We start from the raw sequence: 22,110 nt of genomic DNA, 5'->3' as shown, positions 1-22,110 counted from the left end.
AACCTCTCCTGCTCCAGGGAGGTGACCTAATTAGCTGTCATGTACTCAGCTAGGGATCTTCGTTTTTTCTTTGAAGGCCAATAATGCAAAAAACTGCCACAGTTAGGCTGGGGTGTCTGTGCTTCAATACTGTTTTAGGGGGCTGACTTCCTTCTTTAGATTGATGGGGGGTCTGGTTTCTAATGACCTGCCTCATCCGATAAAGGATATGGGCAGCTTTGCTAAGGAAGCAGATGGGGGGCAATTCAGTATTCACATTATTTCAGCCCCAAGCTTCCTGTATTGTTCCACTATTGGAGGCTAACTGTGATATAGAAGGAATGCCATCTCTCAAGTCAACAGAGGAATTTGGACTCCATGTTCATCCAGGCCTCCTGGCTGCTGAGCTCCTCCCAGACTTCAGTGGGGTTTGTGGGTGCTCAGCACCTCATAGGTTGTGGTTCTTGGACAGGAAAGTCCACCTCTTTTTAAAGCATTGATTTTCTGCTTCATCTGTATGCAAAGTCTTGGTGAGGAACATCAATTGTGGCATCAGATTAAGGTCTAATATGTTCTTCGGGGGGTGACTGTATCCTGCTGTTGGAGGGAGATGATATTTTCCATATCTAATGGCTGTGGCCCTTGCGTGAATGAGTATATTAAAGACACTGTGATGGCCAAGATTTTAAAAAATGATGAATGATTTTGCATGCTTCCAACTTGAGACATCTTAAAGGGGCCTCATGTTTCTGAGGATTCAAGTTGGAAGCACCCAAAAATGGAGGCACTCAAAATCACTAGCCATGTTTGAAAATCTGGCCCAAATGTGCTGCTTTCAGAGGCTCATAACTTTCCTAAACTTCTATTTTGGGGGTCTGGTTTTGTGTTCATTTTTTCCCCCACACTTGAACTCTGGTTTGTGAGGATATTACGGAAAGTTTGAGCAAATTCCTTTCAGCTACTCCTGGTTTATGAGAGGGTGAATAAAGAGACTTCCCCCCGCCCCACATGTTAAAGAAAAATCATGGTTTGTTTTTTAATTGTGGGAGAGTTCAAAATGCAGCTGTGCCTTTAAGCTGAAACTTGGTAGATAGTTTGACCTTTAGGTAGCCTATGGGATAGCCAATTTTCCCTTGAGCTGTGTTACACCTGCGGCCATACCTGCCCCCACATCTGCTGCACTTGTGAACCATAGGCATTGGCTTCCTGGCTACTACCTACACATAAATGCTCCTGGCCTCCAAGCTGCCAGGGCCCAATGTGTGTGGGGGAGGGATAGGGGAGGGGGGTGGCGGCGGTTGTTGAGAGCACAGGAGTGCTAGGCTCCCTGCTCTCAGTTCAAGTGGCTGGCCCCAGCCCTGACACATCTGGCCCTAGCCCACAGCGACTGTTGAAGGGAGAGTTCTGCTCAGTTTTAGGCTGGAGTGTACCCAGGGCAGATGGAATCCTCCAGGAATTTACCTGCCCAGCTCTAGTAAGTCTCTGCTGATCAAGTGTGAACTGCAGTATTTCAAAGGCTTATCACTTGGCCAGATGTGGGCAGATTATTACAGGGACGGCAAAAGGCACATTCTGTTTCACACAGCAGTAGGTCAAAGCGCACTGGGGAACTTGCATGTGCAGTGGCAGGCTCCACCTGGACAGTTAGTGTGTAGTGCACTGGAGAACTGTAGAGGTACACCCCAGCTTGCTACACGCTATCTTCTCCTCTAGAGAAGCCCCCTGCCAAGTTGCAAGTCCCTGCTCCAAAGCATGTGAGCATTTCAAAGAAAGGTTTCCAAATATTTTTAACATGTAAAACAACATATTTTCTCCCTAGCCTCATTCTCTGAACTGGCTGAAGCACTGCGGGTGAAATATTCCAAAATCATTCAGCCAGAAGCAGACATTCAATGTGTGCATTTTCAGCCCAAATGGTTAAACTCTGGCAAAGTTATAAGCAAACTGAAAACAGGGTCTTAAAATGGGAAGTGTCAGACAACCTTAGTAATAGGTGAGCCTACCAGCCCTGCCTATTATACTACAGTAAACATCTTTCATTCCTACTCCACCCCCATCCTAATGCGAACAGCTGTGGGTCAGTGTGATAAACTTTGTCAATGATTATTTGCAGAATGGTTATTTCTGTGGATGGGGTTTTTGCATTCCAGGTGGCCTTGCTCCACGTGCTGGGTCTCGGTCCCACAACGTTGTCCCTGCAGGTTGGGCCTCTGCGTATGTCCCATGGAAGCAGGGAGCTTGCAGCTAGTCTTAGCCGCTCATGTGCCAGCTCTCTTGAGCTTAGCTTGCCATTCCTCTAGACCAGCTACGCTTCTGTCTCACTCCCCTTCTTGCCCAACCTCCTGCTGCCAGGCTCCATGGAACAGTGCAGGGCGAATTCACTGGGATCTAGATAACTAGCCATGGTGGCAAAAGCTGGAGAGAATGGGATGCAGGGGATGAGTCCCAGCAGACAGAAAACAAAATGTCAGAAGTCTGGTTCCAGCAAAATGGTGACTTCCGCCGCATAAAGGCTAAATTCTGCAGCATCTTGGAAAAAAGCCATAGGCTATAAAATTGTAGAGTCTACAGGGTAGGTCACATCAGACCACACCTCCCAGCGTTATTGTTCTAGGCTTTCTGCAGGCATCACTCCGTCAATTTATATTTGGTCAAGGTTATTTTTGTAAGCATGGGTGTGATGGATGTTATAGCGAGGATTGAACTAGGGTCCTCCAGAGCTGTAACTGTAAGTTGCTATAGCTTGAGCTAAAGCTCTATAGGCAATACTGCTAATTATTCCTCTTTGGTAGATTGCCAGAGATGAGGCCTGCACACGCTCACCAGCAGGTTACACTAGAAAAATGTTTTATTTTATATGAAAGCAGAGATTCCGAAGCACAATTCTGCAGCAAAGGGATATTCCATGGCAAATTCTGTGGCTATGAAATACGCAGGACTTTTATCTAAGGTACCTTTTCACAGAGCATCCTGGCTTCTGGTCAGCACAGTTCTTATGCAACTATTTATCTGCCAACTTGAGGACGTTTTTCATGTTCATGCGCTAGATTGGGTCTCAGGAGACGTGGGTTCAATAGGTGGCTTTGCCACAAACACATCTCTCTGTGCCTCAGTTCCCCCAGTGTATCTGGGGAACATTAGTGCTCTCCTGCCCCAGAGGGGTGTTGTGGTGGTAAATTCATTAATGTTTGCAAGGAACTCAGATATTGCAGTGGTGGGGTCCAGAGAAGTAACTAGACAGATGGGTCCAATTTTCAAAAGTGCTCAGTGCCTGATGTTCTGGTCTCTTTAGAAAAACCCAGATGGCGTCTGTTGGTGTCTATGTGGGTGCTGTGCTGGTCTCAGATCCACCCCACAGTGCCTGTTGGAGCAGTGTGAGACTCCTGGCTCTGACTTCATCTCAGAACCCAGCCCATCCTCTGGCTTGCCCGGGTCACCTCTTAGGGCTGGCAGTGGAAGTGCCAGGGCTTTGGAATCCCCTGCAGAGTGAAAGCAGCAGCCTGATAAGAGATCCCTGCCTATCACATGGCTGGGTTGAGGGAGGACGGGTGTGTTCTTTTTCTCTCTTGGGGCTTGAGGTAGGGAAAAAGCTTTTGGGGGGATTGTAACCAGCATTTTCAGGTTTGTTATGTTCATGCCCATTGTTCAAAGGCCCTTACAAAGGACTCGGGCATGGAGTTTGCTTCCCTTCCCTTGCTGGTTGCACTAAAGCACTTGTATGCTCTGCCCATCACGTGCATTTATTAACTCTCATTGTGAATGCAGGTGCTTCCATAAATCCTCAGCTAGACATAGCTGTGTTTCCCTAAAACTCTGCAACTGCAAAATAACATCGAACCAGATAATGAGTGACTGTTGTTTTAAGTCAGGAGAGCATTGGCTGTGCAGCAAGCAGTGATAATCTCTCTTGTGCCCAAACATTTGCACTAGACTCACTAGAATGTGCTGTGTCACCTCAACCCCAAACATCTTCTGGTTATCCTCAAGTAACCTGTGACCCTGTATTCAGAACAGGAACTTTCAAGACATCAGCAGCAATTTCAGACAACAAAGCTGTAATGGTGGAAGGTCAGTTTGTATCTGAACTATAATGGTAACCATGCCTATATGCTCGGGTGCATTGTGTCTGTTCAGAGGTACAGGGCATCCGGTCTCAAAGAACAAGGTCTAAGTTAAGCAGTAATGAAACCACAATTGAATGAGGTGGGCACCAAGATCATGAGGAATAACATAGGAATTGCCAGACAGGACCAGACCTGTGGTCCTTCTACTCCTGTGTTCTGCCTTTGGCATTACCTCATGCCAGATGCTTCAGAGGAAGTCAAAAGAACCCACAGAAGACAGATGTGGACTAATCTGCCCCCACATTAAGTCTCTTCCTGATCTCTAATAGTTAAAGATTGATTTAAGCCCTGAAGGATGCAGTTTAATATCCCTCCCAAAATTTCATAACGTTAACTATTCTTTCTCTAGATTTTCTTGTTATCCATATAAATGGCTGACCCCTTTTTGAATCTTGGTAAATTCTTGGCCTTAATATCATCCTATTGCAATGAATTCTACAGTCTGGTTATGTATTGTGTGAAAAGGGCAGGAAGTTAAGGTTGGAACCAAGGGCCAATCAGTTCAAAGCTGGGTTTGTTTTTTTGTTTTTAAATCTGCCCAGAAACCCAGAGAGTTTAAGTGACTTGCCCAAGGTCACAGAGGAAGTCCATGGCAGAGCCAGCAATTGAACCCAGATCTTCTGCATCCCAGTCCTGTGCTTTACCCAAAACCTTCTTTTCAATCAGAATTCCTCAAAATTTGGTTCAGGTCCATCTCTAATAACAATGTTAAAATATGGAGAGCAGTAATGGATCTGCCTGAAAAATTGTTTGGAAACAGCAAATCATACCGAGAGCCTGGGCCTGAATGGTGCATTAAGATGAATAATTAAGAGTTGGATTCCTTTAGGAAAGGAATAAATTTGTTGCTGCTCTTCTCTCCAGTCAAGGGGGACATTTGTTATTGAACTGTGTAATTTGTGACAAGACACAATTTTTGTGTGTGCTATCTGGGTAATCAGCCTGCGGGAATTATGCATTCCGTGTTGATTACGCCAATGTGTTGCTTTTCACATTTCATACCAAGAGTTTAAAATTTATGTTCCATTTCTGTGGTCCTTAATCAGATTTACTTTCAGTTAAAAATGCAAAGAAAGAAATATGGTCAGAACAGAATTCTCTTCTGATATAAGCCATAAAACCTTGGCACTTCCATACAAGGTGCCCTGGCACAAGCGGGAATGAAGAGTCTGATTCTGAGCTCACTCACACCAGTGTAATTCAACTAATTTCAATGGAATTACTCCCGGTGTACATCAATAGCAAGGATTGGGTCTGATTTTCCACTGCTTTGCCTGTGAAAAATCCAAATAGTAACTCACTTCGCGCTGGTATAAATAACGGTACGTAGGGGAAAGCAGTGAGGAGTCAGGTCCTAGAAGTGTAATTAAAGGGATGCTGTCAACTTAAATTGGGTCATGCTGTAAAAACTGAGTGGTGTAGTAGTAAAAATAAGCTTGTATAAAACCTAAGACGTACAAAAATGTTCCTGCGTGATTATTATTTATTATTATTTTAAATTATAATAAAAACGGTGGCTTTAAAAGAAGCAATCATCTCCCTGCAGTGTTTGAACTGCAAGTTCTGCGGCGTTTAGAACCTGACGGGGAGACGGTCTGTGAATGGGAAGTCATTGCTTTTTGTTGTCCAGCCAGCCTGAGAGAAAAAGCAACAAATAAAGAGCGTAACCGTGACAAGGACATGGCATTTCTAAAATGTCCTTCAATGCCGGTCATCTAAGGTGTTAGTAGTAGCCAAGGTGAAGAAACCTGCTTGACTGTGACAGGTGCTTTTTTGAAAAAGTGATAGTGTCACTTTAAAAACAGAATCGGAAATCAGAGATTTTTGAGGTGGAAAAGACCAACCAAAGCACTAAGTCCGTTTTCTTCCAAAGAAGGATACATTGCCCCATTAGAGGACGTAGGTTCAGGGTTCAACATTTGCAGGGTCATCCCTGGAGTGAATCTGTGTGTTGCCTATATGATCTATGAGTGCTCATATTGCCCAGTCCAAGCTGTGAGTCAACTCGGTCTGGATTTGACTTGCAGTGTATGGGCCCTGCAATGGGCTTGTATACTGTTGGTGGCCCTGCACTGTGTATGTGCAATGTACCCTATAGGAGCCCTTGGTGCAGCTTCTTCTTTTCTGATTACCTGCAGGCCTGTGCTGTATATGAGTTACTTTAGGGAAAGGCTCAGGAAACAATGAATGCCAGGGCTGGAGACTGAGCATGGGGTTGCTTAGCTTTATTAATCTTGCCCTTCTGCTCTTTGTTCTTCAGGAGAATCCTTGAGCTTTGCTGATGATTTGCTCTCTGGACTCGGAACTTCCTGCGTGGCAGCTGGCAGGAGCCATGGAGAGGTCCCAGAAACCAGCCTTTATTCGGTCATTTTCAAGTGCCTGGAACCAGACGGCCTGTACAAGTAAGAAAGTGATGGATGTAGGGTGGGATCGGGAGGAGTGTTGAGAGATAGCATATAATGCAGTTATTGGTTAACATTTTGATTGCAGTAGTGCCTAGAGGGCTGTACCAAGACAGGGCTCCGTTGTGGTTGGCACTGTACAAACAGGTTTGTTGGGTGCGTATGTCTTGACTGTGCATTAGGAGCCGAGACAGGCTCAGATCATGAAACTGAGATCCAGTTGTCCAGCATTGGAGAGACTGGGGCTGTTTGGATCTGGGAGTTTGGTTTGGTTCCACGAATGGGTAAGTGGGATAAAAGAGATCCCACTGAGGTAATCGCAACTCTCTGATATCATGTGCATGATGGGATATGGTCTGCCTCACTCTGATGAATTGAGCCAGCATCAGGGAGATTGGAATCTGACCCTAAAGGGAGTTCCTCAGAGGCAGCAGATGGGTTTGAGTCCTTGCCAGATTCTCCCCTCTCCATTTCCCCGCTTAGCAGGCAGGGCAACCAGAGGCAGTATTATGAATGTTACAGAATGGCTTAGAGTCCTCAGTGTGTTAGACACTGTGCAAACATGCTGTGAGGGACAGGCTCTGCCTTGAAGAGTTTCCAAGCCAAATAGACAACGGAAGTGTCATTGTCCTCATTTTTACAGAGGGGGGACTGAGGCGCTGAAGGACACAGTGACCTGTCCAAGGTCACATAGGCCCAATTCCCTTGCCTGTGCTTTACCTGCAAGACCACCCTTCCTCATGTCTGTGCTTTCCGTGCGCTGCATCCCCCGCGTGGCTCAGTTGGCGTACAGGGGACGGGGAAAGGTAGGAGAGCAAACGTAAAAAAAAGAGAAAGAGACAGAAAAAGAGTTGAGAGAGAGAAACACCCAGGCCTTAACGTCAGAGCGGCTGTAATAATTAAAACACGTTTTGTAGTGAGTAATGAAACTTTTTATGGGACCACAAAGGCAGTTAAATTGAGAGCTGGCAAATGGACTGTCAACGAGAACTTTTTAAGATCTTGATTAATACTTTCCCTTCACCTCCCGCTCCGCCCTCTCTTCCCCACCCCATTAAGTACGTTGACAACCTCCAAAGAGGGAAGAGCTTTTATTGCACAACTCTGGTGCTGTGCTGCATCTGGGAGCAGGCTCCAAATGGTGCTTGCCATTGAATAACTCTAAATGTTTCCTTGTTAAAATATATATAGGTATGTAATATAATTATTAATATCACTGGGAATGAGCAGATGCCAGGAAGAGTCTGGAACGGAGCTGGCTAATGATTTGCCTCCAGTAAAATCTCGTCACTTGCGAGCTATTGGCAGCTTGGTCCTTGGTTGTCAGAAGGGATGAGCAATTCTATTGGCCTTCCAGTCTCTGGGGAGGCTAGTCTTGAGGTTAAAGCATTGGGCTGGGAGTCAGGAGAACTGGGTACTGGGTCCAGACTCCCTGTATGACTTGCCAAGGCACCTTTATGACTCAGTTTCCCCATTTGCAAAATAGGGGCATGATCCTTGCCTGCCTCCCAGAGAGCTGTATGGCTTAATTCACCAGTGTTTGTAAAGGGTTTGGGGATTCTCAGGTCAAAGATGCAGAGCTTTACCATTTGTCCAAGGGCATGTAGACAAAGTGTTGTCCTCTCCTTGGGCCAAAAACTCCTCTCTGCCGCACAGCACTGAACCCCATAGCAATGGAGATGGGGAGAGGTGGTCCTCAATTAGCGAGCAGCCACCAGCATCCCTGCTAGCTACTCTCAGGTAGAACATGTGTGCATTAGGGAGTGTGTGGCTGGGTGGATTTGGGAAGCTGCTGCTCTGTGCAGTCCGCCTTCAGGGGAAGTGGGCCAAACCTCCGTGACCGCTTGATGTATACAATGATGCAGCAGCCTTCTGTACTAAAAGCCTGAGCCACCTCCCGTTGCAGTCACTGGGAGTCTTTCCACTGACAACATGGGCTTTGGGTCTAGCTCTCTATCTCCTCTCTTCATGCCTTTCAAAGACAAGTTGGAACTGGGAGAGCTAGCAGATGTTCTGGGAGTATAGGTGGGATTTGGGAGACACACAGAGAGGCTCCATGCATCTGACTAAGGATCTGTGGGGCTGGGCAGCCATTTCCCTGGGGATCCCAGAATACTACGTGCACACCAGCACATACACACAGATGCTAGCATCTGTGCACACACCCTGGTCCATACACACGTATATAGGGGCTGATATGTGTATACATCTAAACATACCCATTCACACACTGGTACCTGCACACGTCAGTACGCGCACACACCTGTCTGTAAACATACATGTTCACATGCAGTGTGTGCGTGCACACCCCCCCCCACACACACACACACACGTAGTGTAATCCTAAGGACTGTTCTCTGCAAACACCCATACAGTTGTGACACAGAACGCAGAAAGTCAGGGCAGTGACCTGTGAGGCTAATGCTCTGTTCTGAACCCACGCAGACACGACTAAAACAAAACCCTGGGCACAAGGTTGGGTTTAAAATTGAATTTCTTCTTGTTGTTTCGCTTTTTTTTATTTTTGTGGAAAAATCTCTTTCTTGGAAGACTCTAAAATGGGCAAAATCCAGTTTGCAGCAATTCGGTCAAGAGCTGAGATTTCTTTCAGGCTGTCCGGTGAATGCACATGCACTGTGCTGCATCGGTGTTTTTAAAAGGCAAACCCTTTTGCCGTCTGGACAGTTGGAGGGCATCATCTAAAGAGAGCGACAGACCTGTGCGATCACACAAGGCTGATCAAATCCGTAAATGTGGATCTGACGTCCTGTCCATTTGGCTTTTCGTTTTGAATCACCTAAAGCAATTAGGCAACACTATTGACGAATCGCTCAGTGCATTTCTGTCCTTAGATCAAAGCCAGGATTCAGTTTTTTAAGAAAAACAAAATCTTTGAACAAACAAGCTAATTGATTTTTCTGGTTTTGAGGTTTCTGTAATTGAAACAAATAAACTAACAAAAGCAGAACTAATTTGTATGTCTTTCTTCATTTTCAGTTTGATGAGAACAAGTTGCCTTCCAGCTTGGGCTGTTCTGCCTGTAAAACATTAGGGTTGTTACACCAATCCTACAGCACGAGCAGATATAATACACACGTGCCTGCCTGTAAACACATACACATGCAAGTGCGCATACACACAGATACCTGTGTACAAATGTGCACACACAAATGCATGCATGTACACACAAATCCATACTGAAAACACGTGAACGCCCACTTAAAAATACACAGCGGTATTGCTTGTGGGTGTTTTTTTGAGAATACAGTATTTGGTGTATGTCCCTTAAAAAAAAAGAGAGAGAGAGATGAACTAAATATCCTGCTGGCAAAATGTGCCATGAGCAAGAATTCCTCTCCCCATAGAACAGCAGAACTCAGGCAACCCACTCACTCCTCCAAGCCTGGTCTGGCAGAGCCACTTCCATGTCTGGTCAATGCTTGGCTGCTCCTGGGACAACCAGCAAGGGGCGTAATTAGTGCCAATTGTACTGATGGTTTTGTGATAGTGCTGAGACCCCGTAGCTCATTGCACAGCAGCCATTAAATGGGAAGGGCTGTCCATTGCATCTGACCAAAGGCAAAGATCAGCCTAGAGGTAAAAGGGTCCATCACCCATAACCCAACCCCAGAGGTCCACCAGCTTCCTTTATTCCCCTCTCCTAAATGGGACTTGTTGGGTTATCTCCTTTTGCACACCGCAACCTCCCTACCCCTGCAACCAACCTCCCCCGTCTCATCTCCTTACCTAGCTGCTCTCCGAGCACTTAGGACACCAGTTTACTGAGCTGTAAAAGCCGTCCGCATCCAAGTGCTGTACCTGATCAGATGCTGGAGAGCGGGATTGCTAGCCAGCATGTTTATTTCAAAGCACTTGGGGAGAAGCCACTAGCTGGGGGCCAAAGGGAGATTTTGGAAAAGGAGATGAAACCTCTTCTGGCTCTTCTATAGATCGGCTCTGCGAAAGCAGGAGCAGCACCAGCCGCTCTTTCCTCCACCAGAGATACTATAATTATAGATTAGATTAAATCCCAATGTTTCACTTTATTTACATTCCTGACCTAGCCTATTCATTTCCGGTGTTTGTGCCAAGAATCAGCACAAAATTTACTGGAAACAATATGGAAGTCATCAGGAACCCCTCCAGAGCCTCTTCCTTGGAGCGTGTCCTTCTGCCGAGAAGGAGCCTCCAGCCTCCCGCTGAGTTTGCTTTTCCCCTCGCCATGCCAGATAGGCTACCTTGGTGTGTTGCTGACCTGACCCGAAGCCTCTCACCATCCCGAGCGTGCAAATGTGTCAGAGGGGTCATGGGGAGAGAGGTCGCTGTGCATCATCACCTCAAGGAGACAGAAACTTGGAAGCCAGAGGAAATGGCTCGTTGTGTCTCGAGCTCTTGATGGGGAGCTGCGGAAGAAAGGTCAGTTCCCTTGGATGGAAGTGAATTATAGCCATGTGACTACAATCAGACCTCAGAACAGCAATAAACTCTACTCCATGGGGCTGCAGCCACAGCCAGCAAATCCTGCTAGCCAGCTTAATCCGCTAGCTGGCACAGCAGCTGTCTCCAGTGCAGCTAGGCTTAGCCTGTGCAAAGTGTATATGCCTTTTTGACGGCATGTCTGGCTATTTATATGCATACAAGAGCCTGCTAATGCTGGCAAATGCCTGCTGCTCTTTAGTTGGTAGGGATTGTTATTGTTCGTATATCAGAAAGACACATGAGTGAGCTCAGTAGCCAGCAGCAGCAGCAGATCCTCAAAGGCCACGTCTACCCTCCGAGCGAGGGGTTTGATTCGTACTGGGTAAGAGCTGGTGTGGGTGTAGAGCGCCGTGTCGCCAGGATAGTGCCGGCGATGGCAAGCTATGCCAAGTCCATACTCATGAGGGTCAGGCACGTTTGTGCTCAGCATAGCTAAGCTGGGCCACCTACTACTTATACTCGTGCTAGTTCTCGCCAAGTACGTCTACACAAGCAGGGACTCACCCCCAGCTCGTAGTGTAGACGTAGCTGAAGACGTAGCAGAACAGGTTGAAACTCAGCCCTGGCTAAGCTTCTGCCTCTGGACAGTCACCAGGCTGCAAAACTGGATCCTTCCATTGGATCCCATGTGCTTTTAAGCCTATTGGGTCTGAGCAGCATCCAGCTACTGTCCCTATATCAGGCCTTTTAAACATAATCCCTGTTCGGCACCCTTCACTGGCCAGTGGGACCCTCTGGTCCACTGCCCTGTGCCCCAGGATCAGTGCTGACTTCCCAAGTCTCCCCGGTAGCTTATGTATGCCATTAGTAGTGTCGCTGTGGTAACCTGGGCAGCGGTGGCACAGGCTAGCTGCCCTGAATACAGACCTGCCTGAGCCCTGTGGGTACATACTCAGGGCAGCTAGCCCATGCTGCTGCCCCTGCTACCATGGCTACAGTACTAATTTTGGAGCAGGTTCTTCACCCTTACTGAGAGCCGATAGGTCATGATTCTTCTGCCCTCTCTCATCTCCCACCCACTCTTGTCTTTTGGCTTTGCTCTGCCCTCCCTTGCTAGAGAGTGTCTCTTTAAACAGCAGTTTCTAACACCTTTGTCTCTTCCTGCCCTTACCCGTTTTCCTTCCCCATTCTCCAATCTCACTGGATTTGTTACAGCAGACCAGAGTCATTCGCAAGTCCATAGTCTTTGGCCAGTTGTCGCCCCTTGGACTTGGGTAAAACAGAAACGGCTCAGTTGTGCCTCCGTTGAACAAGGACACCTTCAGCTGCTCTAGACACCTGTGCTGTTTGTTAAGTGTCCCTGATGGAGCTATCTACAACCATTGTCTGCCTTCCTGCCAGTAACACCCCCACCCACCACTCCCCAGCATGAAGTTAACTCTTTGCACCCATGTAGCAGACATCACAATAGTAATAGAGGTCTAAAGATATTCATAAAGGAATAATAAACGTAGCCCCCATTTTCTTCATGATACTATACATCTGTCTTGCATGCATTACCGTGCTTGCTTACTTATCAGGGCATCAAGGACTGGCAGCATGTGCAGCAAAAGGGGGACAGATGTCATGGAGAACTAAGCAGAGACTGAGTGTTTGTGTGTGTGCATGTGATTTCCTCCCCACCCCCCAGCACTGAACATTAAAAATGCCCATTAGTTCTACTTTCACTCTACCATAGACACAAATACAGGATTCTTGGCAATGTCATCTCAGAGCAGAGCAGTTCCAATAGATTGTACAGCCTGGCTAGCTAATACTTGAGTTTTATTTTTATTTTATTATGTTACCAAAGGACCTAGGAGTCACAACCATGGATCCAGAGTCTCCTTTTGCTAGAGGCTGTGCAAACAGCCCCTGCCCCAGAATGCCTACAGTCTAAATACATGAAGGTCAGTCAGAGCTGCGCATATAGGCAATTCCTGTTACATATTTTTAATATTTGTATTACAGTGACACCAGGGCCCCATTGTGCTAGCTGCTGTACAAACACATAGTAAGAGACAGACCCTGCCACAAAGAGCTTGCAGTTTAAATAGACAACGCAAGAAGGAAGTATTGTCATCCCCATTTTACAGATGGGGAACTGAGGCACTGAACGATGAGGGGACTTGCCCAAGTTCATCAGGGCGTCTGTGGCAGAGCCAGGAATTGAGCCCAGGATTCCTATGTCCCAGACCTGAGCTTGAACTGCAAGAACCTCCTTCTTTCAAGATCTTAGAGTTGCAGCAAAATCAGGCTCTCCAAAGGTAGGCCTAGGTGACATGAGTTTGTAGGGGTTAAGTCCAGCTCCCAGTTGACAGGTGTCCACATTACCTACCAAAACATAACTGCAGCAGGCATTAATGGACCCCTGTGAAAGGTGATAATTGCAGATGGGCCCAGGACTGAAAGGACCATGAGGCCTGGCCTCCCCTCACTAGTACAGGTGATACCCCCAGGCTAGGGAGAAGGTTGGGCTGCTACTGCCCGGACTGTCCGTATCATGGTGGTACCCATAGGCAGCTTCCAAGCCTGGCTTCTTCCACCAGCATTAAAATCATGCATGTACTTTTGGGAAAGGATTCGCAAATGGAAACCGTGTGAAAGAAAGCAAGGTGCTTCTCTCCCTACCCAAGCAACCAACAGGATGGACCACTTCCATCTCCTCTCCCCGCTCATCACCCTGCCACTTGTGGATGGAACTGTCCTGTCCATACAGCAACAGCTGGGTCTTGTGACAAGGGGCCTCCTTCTGTCCCTCCCTGTGCAGCCTTCCCTTGCCCACGAGAGATGGGCCCAAAGCAAAACCCCTTTTCCAAAATTACCTGGTCTTGAATGAAGTTCAGATTCCACTCTCAACTTCACAGCAGCTCTATGGTGTGCCAGGCCCAGCATGCTACAGGAGAGGCAGCGTAGTGTAGTGGCTAGAGTGCTGGCTCAGGAGACATGGGTTCTGACCCCAGGTCTGCTGTGTGATCTTAAGACAAGCGCTTCCTGTGTCTGTCTTTTCTTTTTAGCTTGTAAGCTGCTCAGGGCAGAGGTTGTCTCTGACTGTCCTCGACTTGGACATGTGGGCCAGGTTCTCATGTGGTGTAAACTGGGGTAATTCCAGTGCTTTCAATGGAGTCCTGATGATTTACACTAGCTGAAAAGCTGGTCTTTTCTCTCCTCTTTTGTTGGGAAAGGCAAAATTTCCCTCCCTCCCGCCCCCATTTCTGACTACACCCCACACTGTAAACAGAAATAGAGCAAGCATTATAGATTCCCCCCACGCCCAGCCTCTTCCCAACCTTTCCTCAGGATGTCAGGAATGAAATAACATTCTTTGCATTTTTGCTATAAAGCTCCTGGCATCTGATCTGTAGACCCCCAGCCGTCTCAGCTTATTTGCATGGGTCCATTGGGGTCGGCTGGAGGAGGAAGGCAAGATAGGAAAGTTGAAGGGGGAGCGAGGAGGAGGTGGAATTCTTAGATCATTGTGTAAGGTATTACAGACAGGAACGTAAAAATTGATGATTCTGCCAGGAAATGTTAACAGAAAAGGGGGGGGAAAGGACCCTATCAGCTTGATCTGTTGATAGGCTGGTGGGGAATTGGCCCTTACTGATCCCACCAGTTTCCCATTGCAGATTTACTAACCCTTTTCATCTGTGTGCTTGAAGGTTATTTTCACTTCTGAGTGTGTAGTAACCTAATACTAGTAAACAGGTTTTTTTCTCTAACCTTATCTCTCTGATTGTAATGGAAGAGACAGTGCAAGAGACCCAGGGAGCTACAGAAATAAACACAAACAGAGATGTTATTGGCTTTGGTCCGTTTCTAAGCCAGCAAAAGCTTCTTTGTGCTCCTAAGTCCTCCACCGTTGCTTTTATATTGATTCTCTGAACTCTACAGCCTCTTTCACCTGGTGATTGTAATGCCCAGGACAAACGCTAATTTAACTCTGAAGCCAGCCCTGAGGTTTGATTTCCCCTGGCCACTGCCGGACACATGTAACTCTCACTAATCTAAGCAGGAGAACACTGCAGGGGAGAGCTGGCCCTAGAAGGAGGGGAAGTGTTATTTTTATTAGCCATGTTTCAGAGTTGCAGCCGTGTTAGTCTGTATCCGCAAAAAGGAAAGGAGTACTTGTGGCACCTTAGAGACTAAATTTGTTAGTCTCTAAGGTGCCACAAGTACTCCTTTTCTTTTATTAGCCATGTCACAGTTGGGGAAACTGAGGCAGAGAGAAAGGCAGTGACTTCCCGAGGTTGCCCAGCAATTTGAGAGCAAGACTCAGAATTGAACCCAGGAGTCCTGCCTTACAGTGCTCTGGTGTAGCAACATGACCACACTCTTCCTTTTCTAGCAATCATTTTTCCTCACTGCCACCCGACTGCAGTAAAGCACTTGCATGATGCGCTTTGCTGGATCGGGTGTCAGACAGCACCCCCTGCAAGAGAGAGAGAGGCCGAGAGCTGCATGGTATATAGAATCCCAGCAACAGTTTGCCAACACCTTTCTTTAGCGCAGCGTTTCCCAAACTGTGTTCCGCACGATGTGACTAGGTGTTCCATGTTCCCATTTTTAAAAAGGGTCTTTAATTTTTTTTTTAATTTTAAATTTGGCATATTTGAAGCGTAGTTTACAACTCTTTTTGAATTACTATAATTTAACATAAAACGCTTTTTCCGGTTATTGATAGATCTCGTATTGAATATTGTGGCGTAAACAGAACGCGGCACGCAAGCCTGTTGGCGTCTACCCCTTTCCAGCACATTTCAGTTATAAGTGTTCCGTAAATATATACCAGGCTAAAAAGTGTTCCGTGGCCAAAAAAGTTTGGGAAACGCTGCTTTAGCGGATAGTCTCCCCATCCTCTTCTTTCCCATTTCCTGAGTGGGGATAACATCTGGGTACTCAAGGGGCTTATGTGGGGGAGATCCAGGTTGTTATGGTGCCCTAAACTCTCCAACCTGAAACACTCTCTTGCTGTTAGCCTTTTTTCTTTCCTCCTGACAAAGACAGTCCCTTGGTGAAGGGAAAGGTAAGAGGGGCCCCACTCCAGTTGTTTCAGCAGCGGCTCTGGTGCCCCACCTATTCCTATAGGGAAAGGAACGTATTGTAAGGCCAGTTCCTTCCAGCTGGAATTATAGATGCTGTAAACTCTTCCTGGGGCCACTTTGGTTGTTGGTGGACCTAAATGGTGCTTGGTAAAGGTTGGCAAGGGATAAATCAAACATTTAATACAGAGACATAGTACTGCCTCATGGCCTGGGAGTCGCCATCTGAGTCTTGGACTCTATTTCCAGCCCTGCTGTTGACTCACTGCATCCCCTGATCTCCTCATTTCCCTATCTGCAAAATGGGTGGTGATCCAGCTGCGGTGTGGAGTCATTCATTGTTGGTCAAATGCTTGGACTGTTTAGGATGGAAGTTTCTATAAAAAGTTCAGCCTGTTATTTACAGCTAGCTACTGCTTTCCAGGGAATGCTAGGCTGGTCCTCACCCCTGAACCTTCCAGCAGTTCATCAGGATGTGTAAAAAGTGACTCCAGTTTTTAATAGGATTGTTCCACCCATGGGGAACTTCAAACCCAGGGCTCTTAGTCTCTGCAGCAACAGCCTCTGTACATAAATGTGCTGCTGATGAGGATGGATCTGGATGAATTAAGATTTCCAAATGCTCAGCATTTACAATTAGGGCTAGAGGTGCAGAAAGCACAGCTCCAGTCTAGGCCTCTAAAATTCCACCCTGATCCAAAGCCTCTTGAAATAAATGAAAAGCCTCCCATCGACTGAAATAGGCTTTGGACTGGCCCCTAAAGTGGTCCTGGTTCAAGGAGCAAGTTAAGCCACAAATTAATCCTCCTGCAGTTGTCAACTGAGTAAGCCCCCTCCGCACGCTGTGGTGCATAGCTCCGACATTACAGTGACAGGTGCCACGTGAGAACTTCTGGAGACATGCCTGCCTGAGACCTGAAAGCTCATCACAGTAGTAGTGTCTGTCAAACTGGCGTGTACGTCTGTAAAACTTTTTTTTTCTTTCTCCAGCTGACACCTGCAACAACTCCCCCTCATCCCGCTTTCTTGTAACAACCACAAAAAAACCCAAAACAAAGGCACACAAAGTCCTCGCCAGCCTTATCTCCAGGAGGGTGCTTCATATTCTTCTTTTAATTTATTTTTTTTAAAATATTTCTCTCCTAATCTCTCATTTACGCAAAGCATTACGTCATAGGCACCCTTTCCAAGCCTTGCTGCTGCCTTTTATCAGGGTTTGATTCCACCAACAACCCATCCCAGCTGTGCAAGCCATTCTTACAACTCAAGGTTTCAAGACAAAAAATGTTTCCAAGTCTGCCAATGTGGTTATCTTGGGGGCTGCAAGGGAGAGGTGGATGGATGCAGGAATCCTCCACAGAGGGGTGAGTTGGGAGGGGGTTGCTGGACTCAGCTGCTTTCCAATATACATTAATTGAACATTCACTCTCTTATTGTTTTTCCATATAGTTTGCCTGGTTTTCTTTTTCTAATCCTTGGCTGGGAAGTTTGAGAGGGGAACTGAGAGCCCATGTGTAATCGCTCCTGGACTTTTCTGAGCTGTTCCATCACTGGATCCTTTGCTTGACTTTCTTGGTCTGATCCAAAGCCCCCTGGAGTCAATGCAAGTCTTTCCACTGACTTCCATGAGGTTTGGGTCAAGGCTTTGGAGGAAGTATGTTCAGGTGGATTGGGTTGAAACTCTCCTGTTCTAGACTCAACCATGCCACAGATTCTCTGGGACTGCTGAGGCACGTCACTGAAGGGCAAAATGATCAAAAGTGTTCACTAATTTGCAGTGCCAACTTTAGGCACCTGTAGTAGGGCTGATTTTCACAGGCTCAGAGCTCCCACAGTTCCTGTTGTAGGTACTCAACATCCTAATGTGGGGCTTAAATGGGCAAAAGTAGCCAATCATTTCTTGGTGCCTAACTTGAGACCTCCCTAGGATTTGATTTTCAGAGGTGCCAGCCACTCGCACCTCCCAATGACCTCCACTGAAGTTGTGCATACTCAAGGTCTCTGAAAAAAATCAAGCCCAAGGTGCCCAAATTTGGCCAACCAAAATCAGGCGCACCCCACATGAGTGAACACTTTGGAAAATATTGCCTTAAACCTCCCAGTGCCTCAGTTTTCCCATCTGTAAAATGGAGATCACAAAACTTACCTGCCTGACATTAAAGTGTTGTGAGGGTTAATTAGTGAATGACTGGAAGGCAACATGAGGACGTAAGATTTACTGGTGCATCTGTCCTTTCCTTGGACAAGATGGGAACGCCGTCTCGGTATGCATTACCCTCTCAGCTTCCTCCACGTAGCTCCATCAGTGATCGCCCCGAACTATGCCCTGAGTACCCTCAGCAATGATCGCCGTTGATAAGTTCCCAAACGGTTGGTTCCTTAGCAAGAAATCTCACAAGAACAGGCCCTTGTCTAAGATTTATGGTGCTTCCTGCTTTAGTATTTCAGTCCTTTCACAGCGGGGAAGCACAGGAACATGTGCACCAAATGAAAAATAAAGGGAGGTAACATTATCTGGACATTTTCTGAACTTCATTAAAGACTCAGCACAGCTTTTGTTTAGTTCTGATTGTATGCAAGCCATTCCACCATCCACCATTGTTATGCGCCGGGATTGCCCTTGCAAGGCAGTTCGAACTGAGGATCCTTTGCATGACCATCCAAGCTCAACATTTGACCTTGGGGGCCAGTTTTTCAAAGAGTTCAGCACCCAACTCAGCATGTCCAGCGCATGTTGAATGACGAGTTCTCTGCAAAAGCTGCTACAAAGGGAGCTGAGCTCTTTGCATAATCTGGCCACTTCTTTGGTGCTTAAATGGATGCAGAATATTTGAAAATCTGGTTTAGAGAGCACAGTTCATGGTCTTAAAGCTGGGAGTGTGGAGGGGGCAGTTATCATCCATGGTGTCTGAGACAAGATCCTGAATTCCTCACACTCTAGTGGGGTTTACTGGAATCTGATGGTCCTTTAATCCATTCACTTGGAAAAGGTTTGTCCAGCACTGGATGTGTTGGCTTCTCCTTTCTGCTTGGAAGACACATCTTGCTGGAGCAAGATCTAATCCCTGCCATGGGAGTTTAATGTGGACTGGGTGTATTGCACCCCAGTAGGCATGTGTGATGAGCTCCAGCCATGTATATGTTGATGGACATCCCACCTAGCCCAACAGGTGCTGTCTTCAGTGGATAACTGAGGGGCCAGGTTTCAGTTCTCTCTAGTCATGCGTTTACACTGTGCTCCTGACTATAGTCTCTGAGCTTGCCAGACCCCTGAGATCTGATGACACATTACACAGCCAAGGTCAGGAACACTCACCTCAGTTGTTCTCTTTGAGGAAGGAGATGAGGTACCTTTAGGTTTTTCCCCCCTCTGCTTCTGATCTCTTCCCACATACTCCCCTCCATCCTTCAAGAGCAAGATGAATTGATTACACAGCAATATGGTTTCTGTTATGAAAAGGGGGAAATAAAATACCCTGGCATTTGCCGGAAACCCACAGAGCCAAAGCGTATGTCATAATTAAAATGCTTCTTAAAAAAGGAGGGGGGCAGGGGTGGTTCTTGTTCAGAGCTGGAGCTGAGCACACTTGGAAGGATCCGGGGGTGAGCCAGTCTATTAGCTTCCCTCTCCGGGGCAGGGTGGCGGACCAGCTGTGGATACCTGAACCTCCAAACTGGGACGAGCGAGAGTGGGGGGGAAGGAAGCCCAAATTCAAGGGGTTCATTGCTGAATCAGTGATAACCCAGCAAAGAGTCCTGTGGCACCTTATAGACTAACAGACGTATTGGAGCATGAGCTTTCGTGGGTCAATACCCACTTCGTCAGATCCATGATAACCGTGTCCCCAGCTGCCTCAGGCACTGGAACTGCAGCCGGCCAATCCTCAGACCTTCTCCCCTCTGCACACCTGAGAGCATGGCCAGGTGCCCCCCGGCCTGACGCCCCCCTTCTGCTCAAGAGTAGGAGGTGACAAGTTCAGTCTTACAATCCCAGAGAGTTGGACTTGGGCTCAGGGTTCTCCCCCGCTCCCTTCCCAAACTCATTCCCTGAACCAGTACCCATTTCTCTGTGTTCAGCTTTCCTGGCCCTGGCTTTACTGGCCCTCCAGAACCCACCAATGCTCCTTCTAACTCTGCTGGGAACAGCCGCTCCCTTTGTCCTCCCAGCCTGGGCTGGAGGAACTCCCCCGCTTCCTCTGGAGCTGAAGATACCAACAACCCAAGAATGTAGCAGGGAGACTAGGAGCAGCCCAGCAGGGAGTGTGATCACCGCTGGCCACTGGGCAGCTCCCAGTGATCCTGACTGGCTGAGCTCAGGGCCCTCAGGCATTGGGATTCTCGCCAGCTCCCCAAGGCATGAGGCAGCATACCTGGCTCAACCTCAGGGGGCTGGGGGCTCTGCTCTGTTGACCACAGGATGTTCAACCTGTCCGAACCCTCTCTCCCCAGCAGCCAGTTGAGGTCTTGCAGCAAGGCTGCACTTACACTGTGGGACCACACAAAAAAATTCTGCATCTAAATGACCCTGCAGGGGGAGCTCTGGGTTGGGGAATGTAATGCTCTGTCTCTGGTCCCTGCGGCTAAGACTCTGTTCTTGAAAAGAGTGTGGCATGGAGGCTGTGTGGGTTAATGGACAGAGCATTGGCCTGAAATTCAAGAGGGCTGGATGCTACTCCCAGTTCTGCCACGGAATGACCTGGTGCAAGTCACTTCACCTTTCTGTGCCTCAGTTTCCCCCTTTTGTAGAGAACTGCAGAGATAGGTGTTGTTATTAGGGGATCTTTCATGAACAAAAGCTCTCACTGCCTCAGCTGAAAATCAGTCCCTCCACTAGCATGATCCTGGAGAATAGGTTTAGTACTGACTCACAGGGAGAAATGCAACCTACAGTATGTACCACCTTGGGTTTCCCTTGGGCAGTGCAGTGTCTCTTGCCAGCACTAGATGTCTGGAGCACTCTGACGATCACATGGCCAGGAATGACCCAGGTTGCTGGCTCCTCGTAGATGAGAGCTGGTGTTACTCTCTTCTCCCCTCTGACCATGTCACTGTCATGGTTTTGAAATCGGTTCAGCTCTCTGTTTTGTGATGCCGCCACAAAGAGATGTGTACACAGCCAGGCTGGGCGCATTCTTGCTGGGATTGCATCTCCTGTGGGTTTCTCTTTTCAATCTGTCTGGGCTGCAGAACTGCACAATAGAATCCTCCAAATATTTCCTTTGTATAACTAGGAGGCATATTGAGGAGGAAGGATCGGGTTGCGGGGAATTACTCAAACAAGATACATGATCATCAATGGGCTGTTGTTTCTGTTGTGTAACTGAGGGCGTTTGAATACTCTGGAGGCAGAGCTGGTCTGAGCTCTTCCGCTCTCCCCATAACCCCTACCCTACCATGCAAAGAGAGACATCCACGCCAAGGGTCACTGCTGGTGATGGGCCAAACTCAGGAGGGCTGGAGATCCCGCTCGGAAGAGCACCCACAATTGAGATGAATAGCTGGGGGCACACTTGCTTCTATGCTTTGCAGCGCAATCGCCAGGGTGAAGAATACAGGGTCAAGCCTATTTTGTTGCTACTGTGAAGTTCCCTGAAGATGCACGGTGGAGAATGATTGGCAGTCCCTGGTGCTGGGTTCCCAGGTCAGAAAAACTTGCCAGCACTGCGAATAAAGGCGTGTCCTGGTGAGTAGCCTTCACTGAGAGAGGGCAAGGATAGAATGGGCTCTGAAGCCTGAGCTCACCTCTCTCCTCTCCCCACCCCACATCCCTGCTGCCGGGGTGGCTAGGGGTTTGTGTGCCTAAGGTGGGACAGAGTCAATTGGGCATAGGCTCCTAAGCCACAAATTTTGCCAATGGCGTGTAACCCTTCTGCCCATCAGAGTTGGCAGCAACAAGGGCCCGGATTCAATATCTAGGGGATCCATTTCAATAACACAATGCAAACCGGCTCGAGCCCCCACCCAGTGACCTGGGACAAATATATACCACCCCCGCTGGGCGCCTCCAAGAGACAATACTTCCCCTCTCGCAAGCACATAGTCTGAGTGTAGCAAAAAGCCTTTTAATAACAAAGTGGCATTATGTTGGGGAAACACCACCAACAG

At 47.5% G+C, this 22,110-nt stretch overlaps 1 protein-coding gene and 1 long non-coding RNA gene across 5 annotated transcripts in view; one reads left to right on the top strand and one right to left on the bottom strand.

The window, feature by feature from the left end:
• Window positions 1–22,110, top strand: part of ASTN2 (astrotactin 2) — a gene marked incomplete at its 5' end in the record, with an annotated part of 616,673 nt that overhangs the window by 551,074 nt on the left and 43,489 nt on the right. For all 4 annotated transcript variants that reach the window (XM_084650529.1, XM_084650531.1, XM_084650530.1 and 1 more), the window contains one exon: window positions 6,364–6,505. In XM_084650529.1, the coding sequence (XP_084506655.1) occupies window positions 6,364–6,505 (142 nt within the window). The remainder of the gene's footprint in view (window positions 1–6,363; window positions 6,506–22,110) is intronic.
• LOC311531914 lies at window positions 9,434–14,090 on the bottom strand. Its single transcript, XR_014714308.1, has 3 exons — window positions 13,789–14,090; window positions 10,744–10,908; window positions 9,434–9,543 (listed from the first exon to the last, which is right to left on the bottom strand). It is a non-coding gene; the product is annotated as an uncharacterized lncRNA (long non-coding RNA).

The sequence above is a fragment of the Lepidochelys olivacea genome (assembly GCF_965140295.1).
Source record: "Lepidochelys olivacea isolate rLepOli2 genome assembly, chromosome: 16".
NCBI classification, from domain to species: Eukaryota; Metazoa; Chordata; order Testudines; family Cheloniidae; genus Lepidochelys; species Lepidochelys olivacea.
Note: the sequence above shows the minus strand (reverse complement) of the source record. Positions and strands in the feature narration are given on the sequence as shown.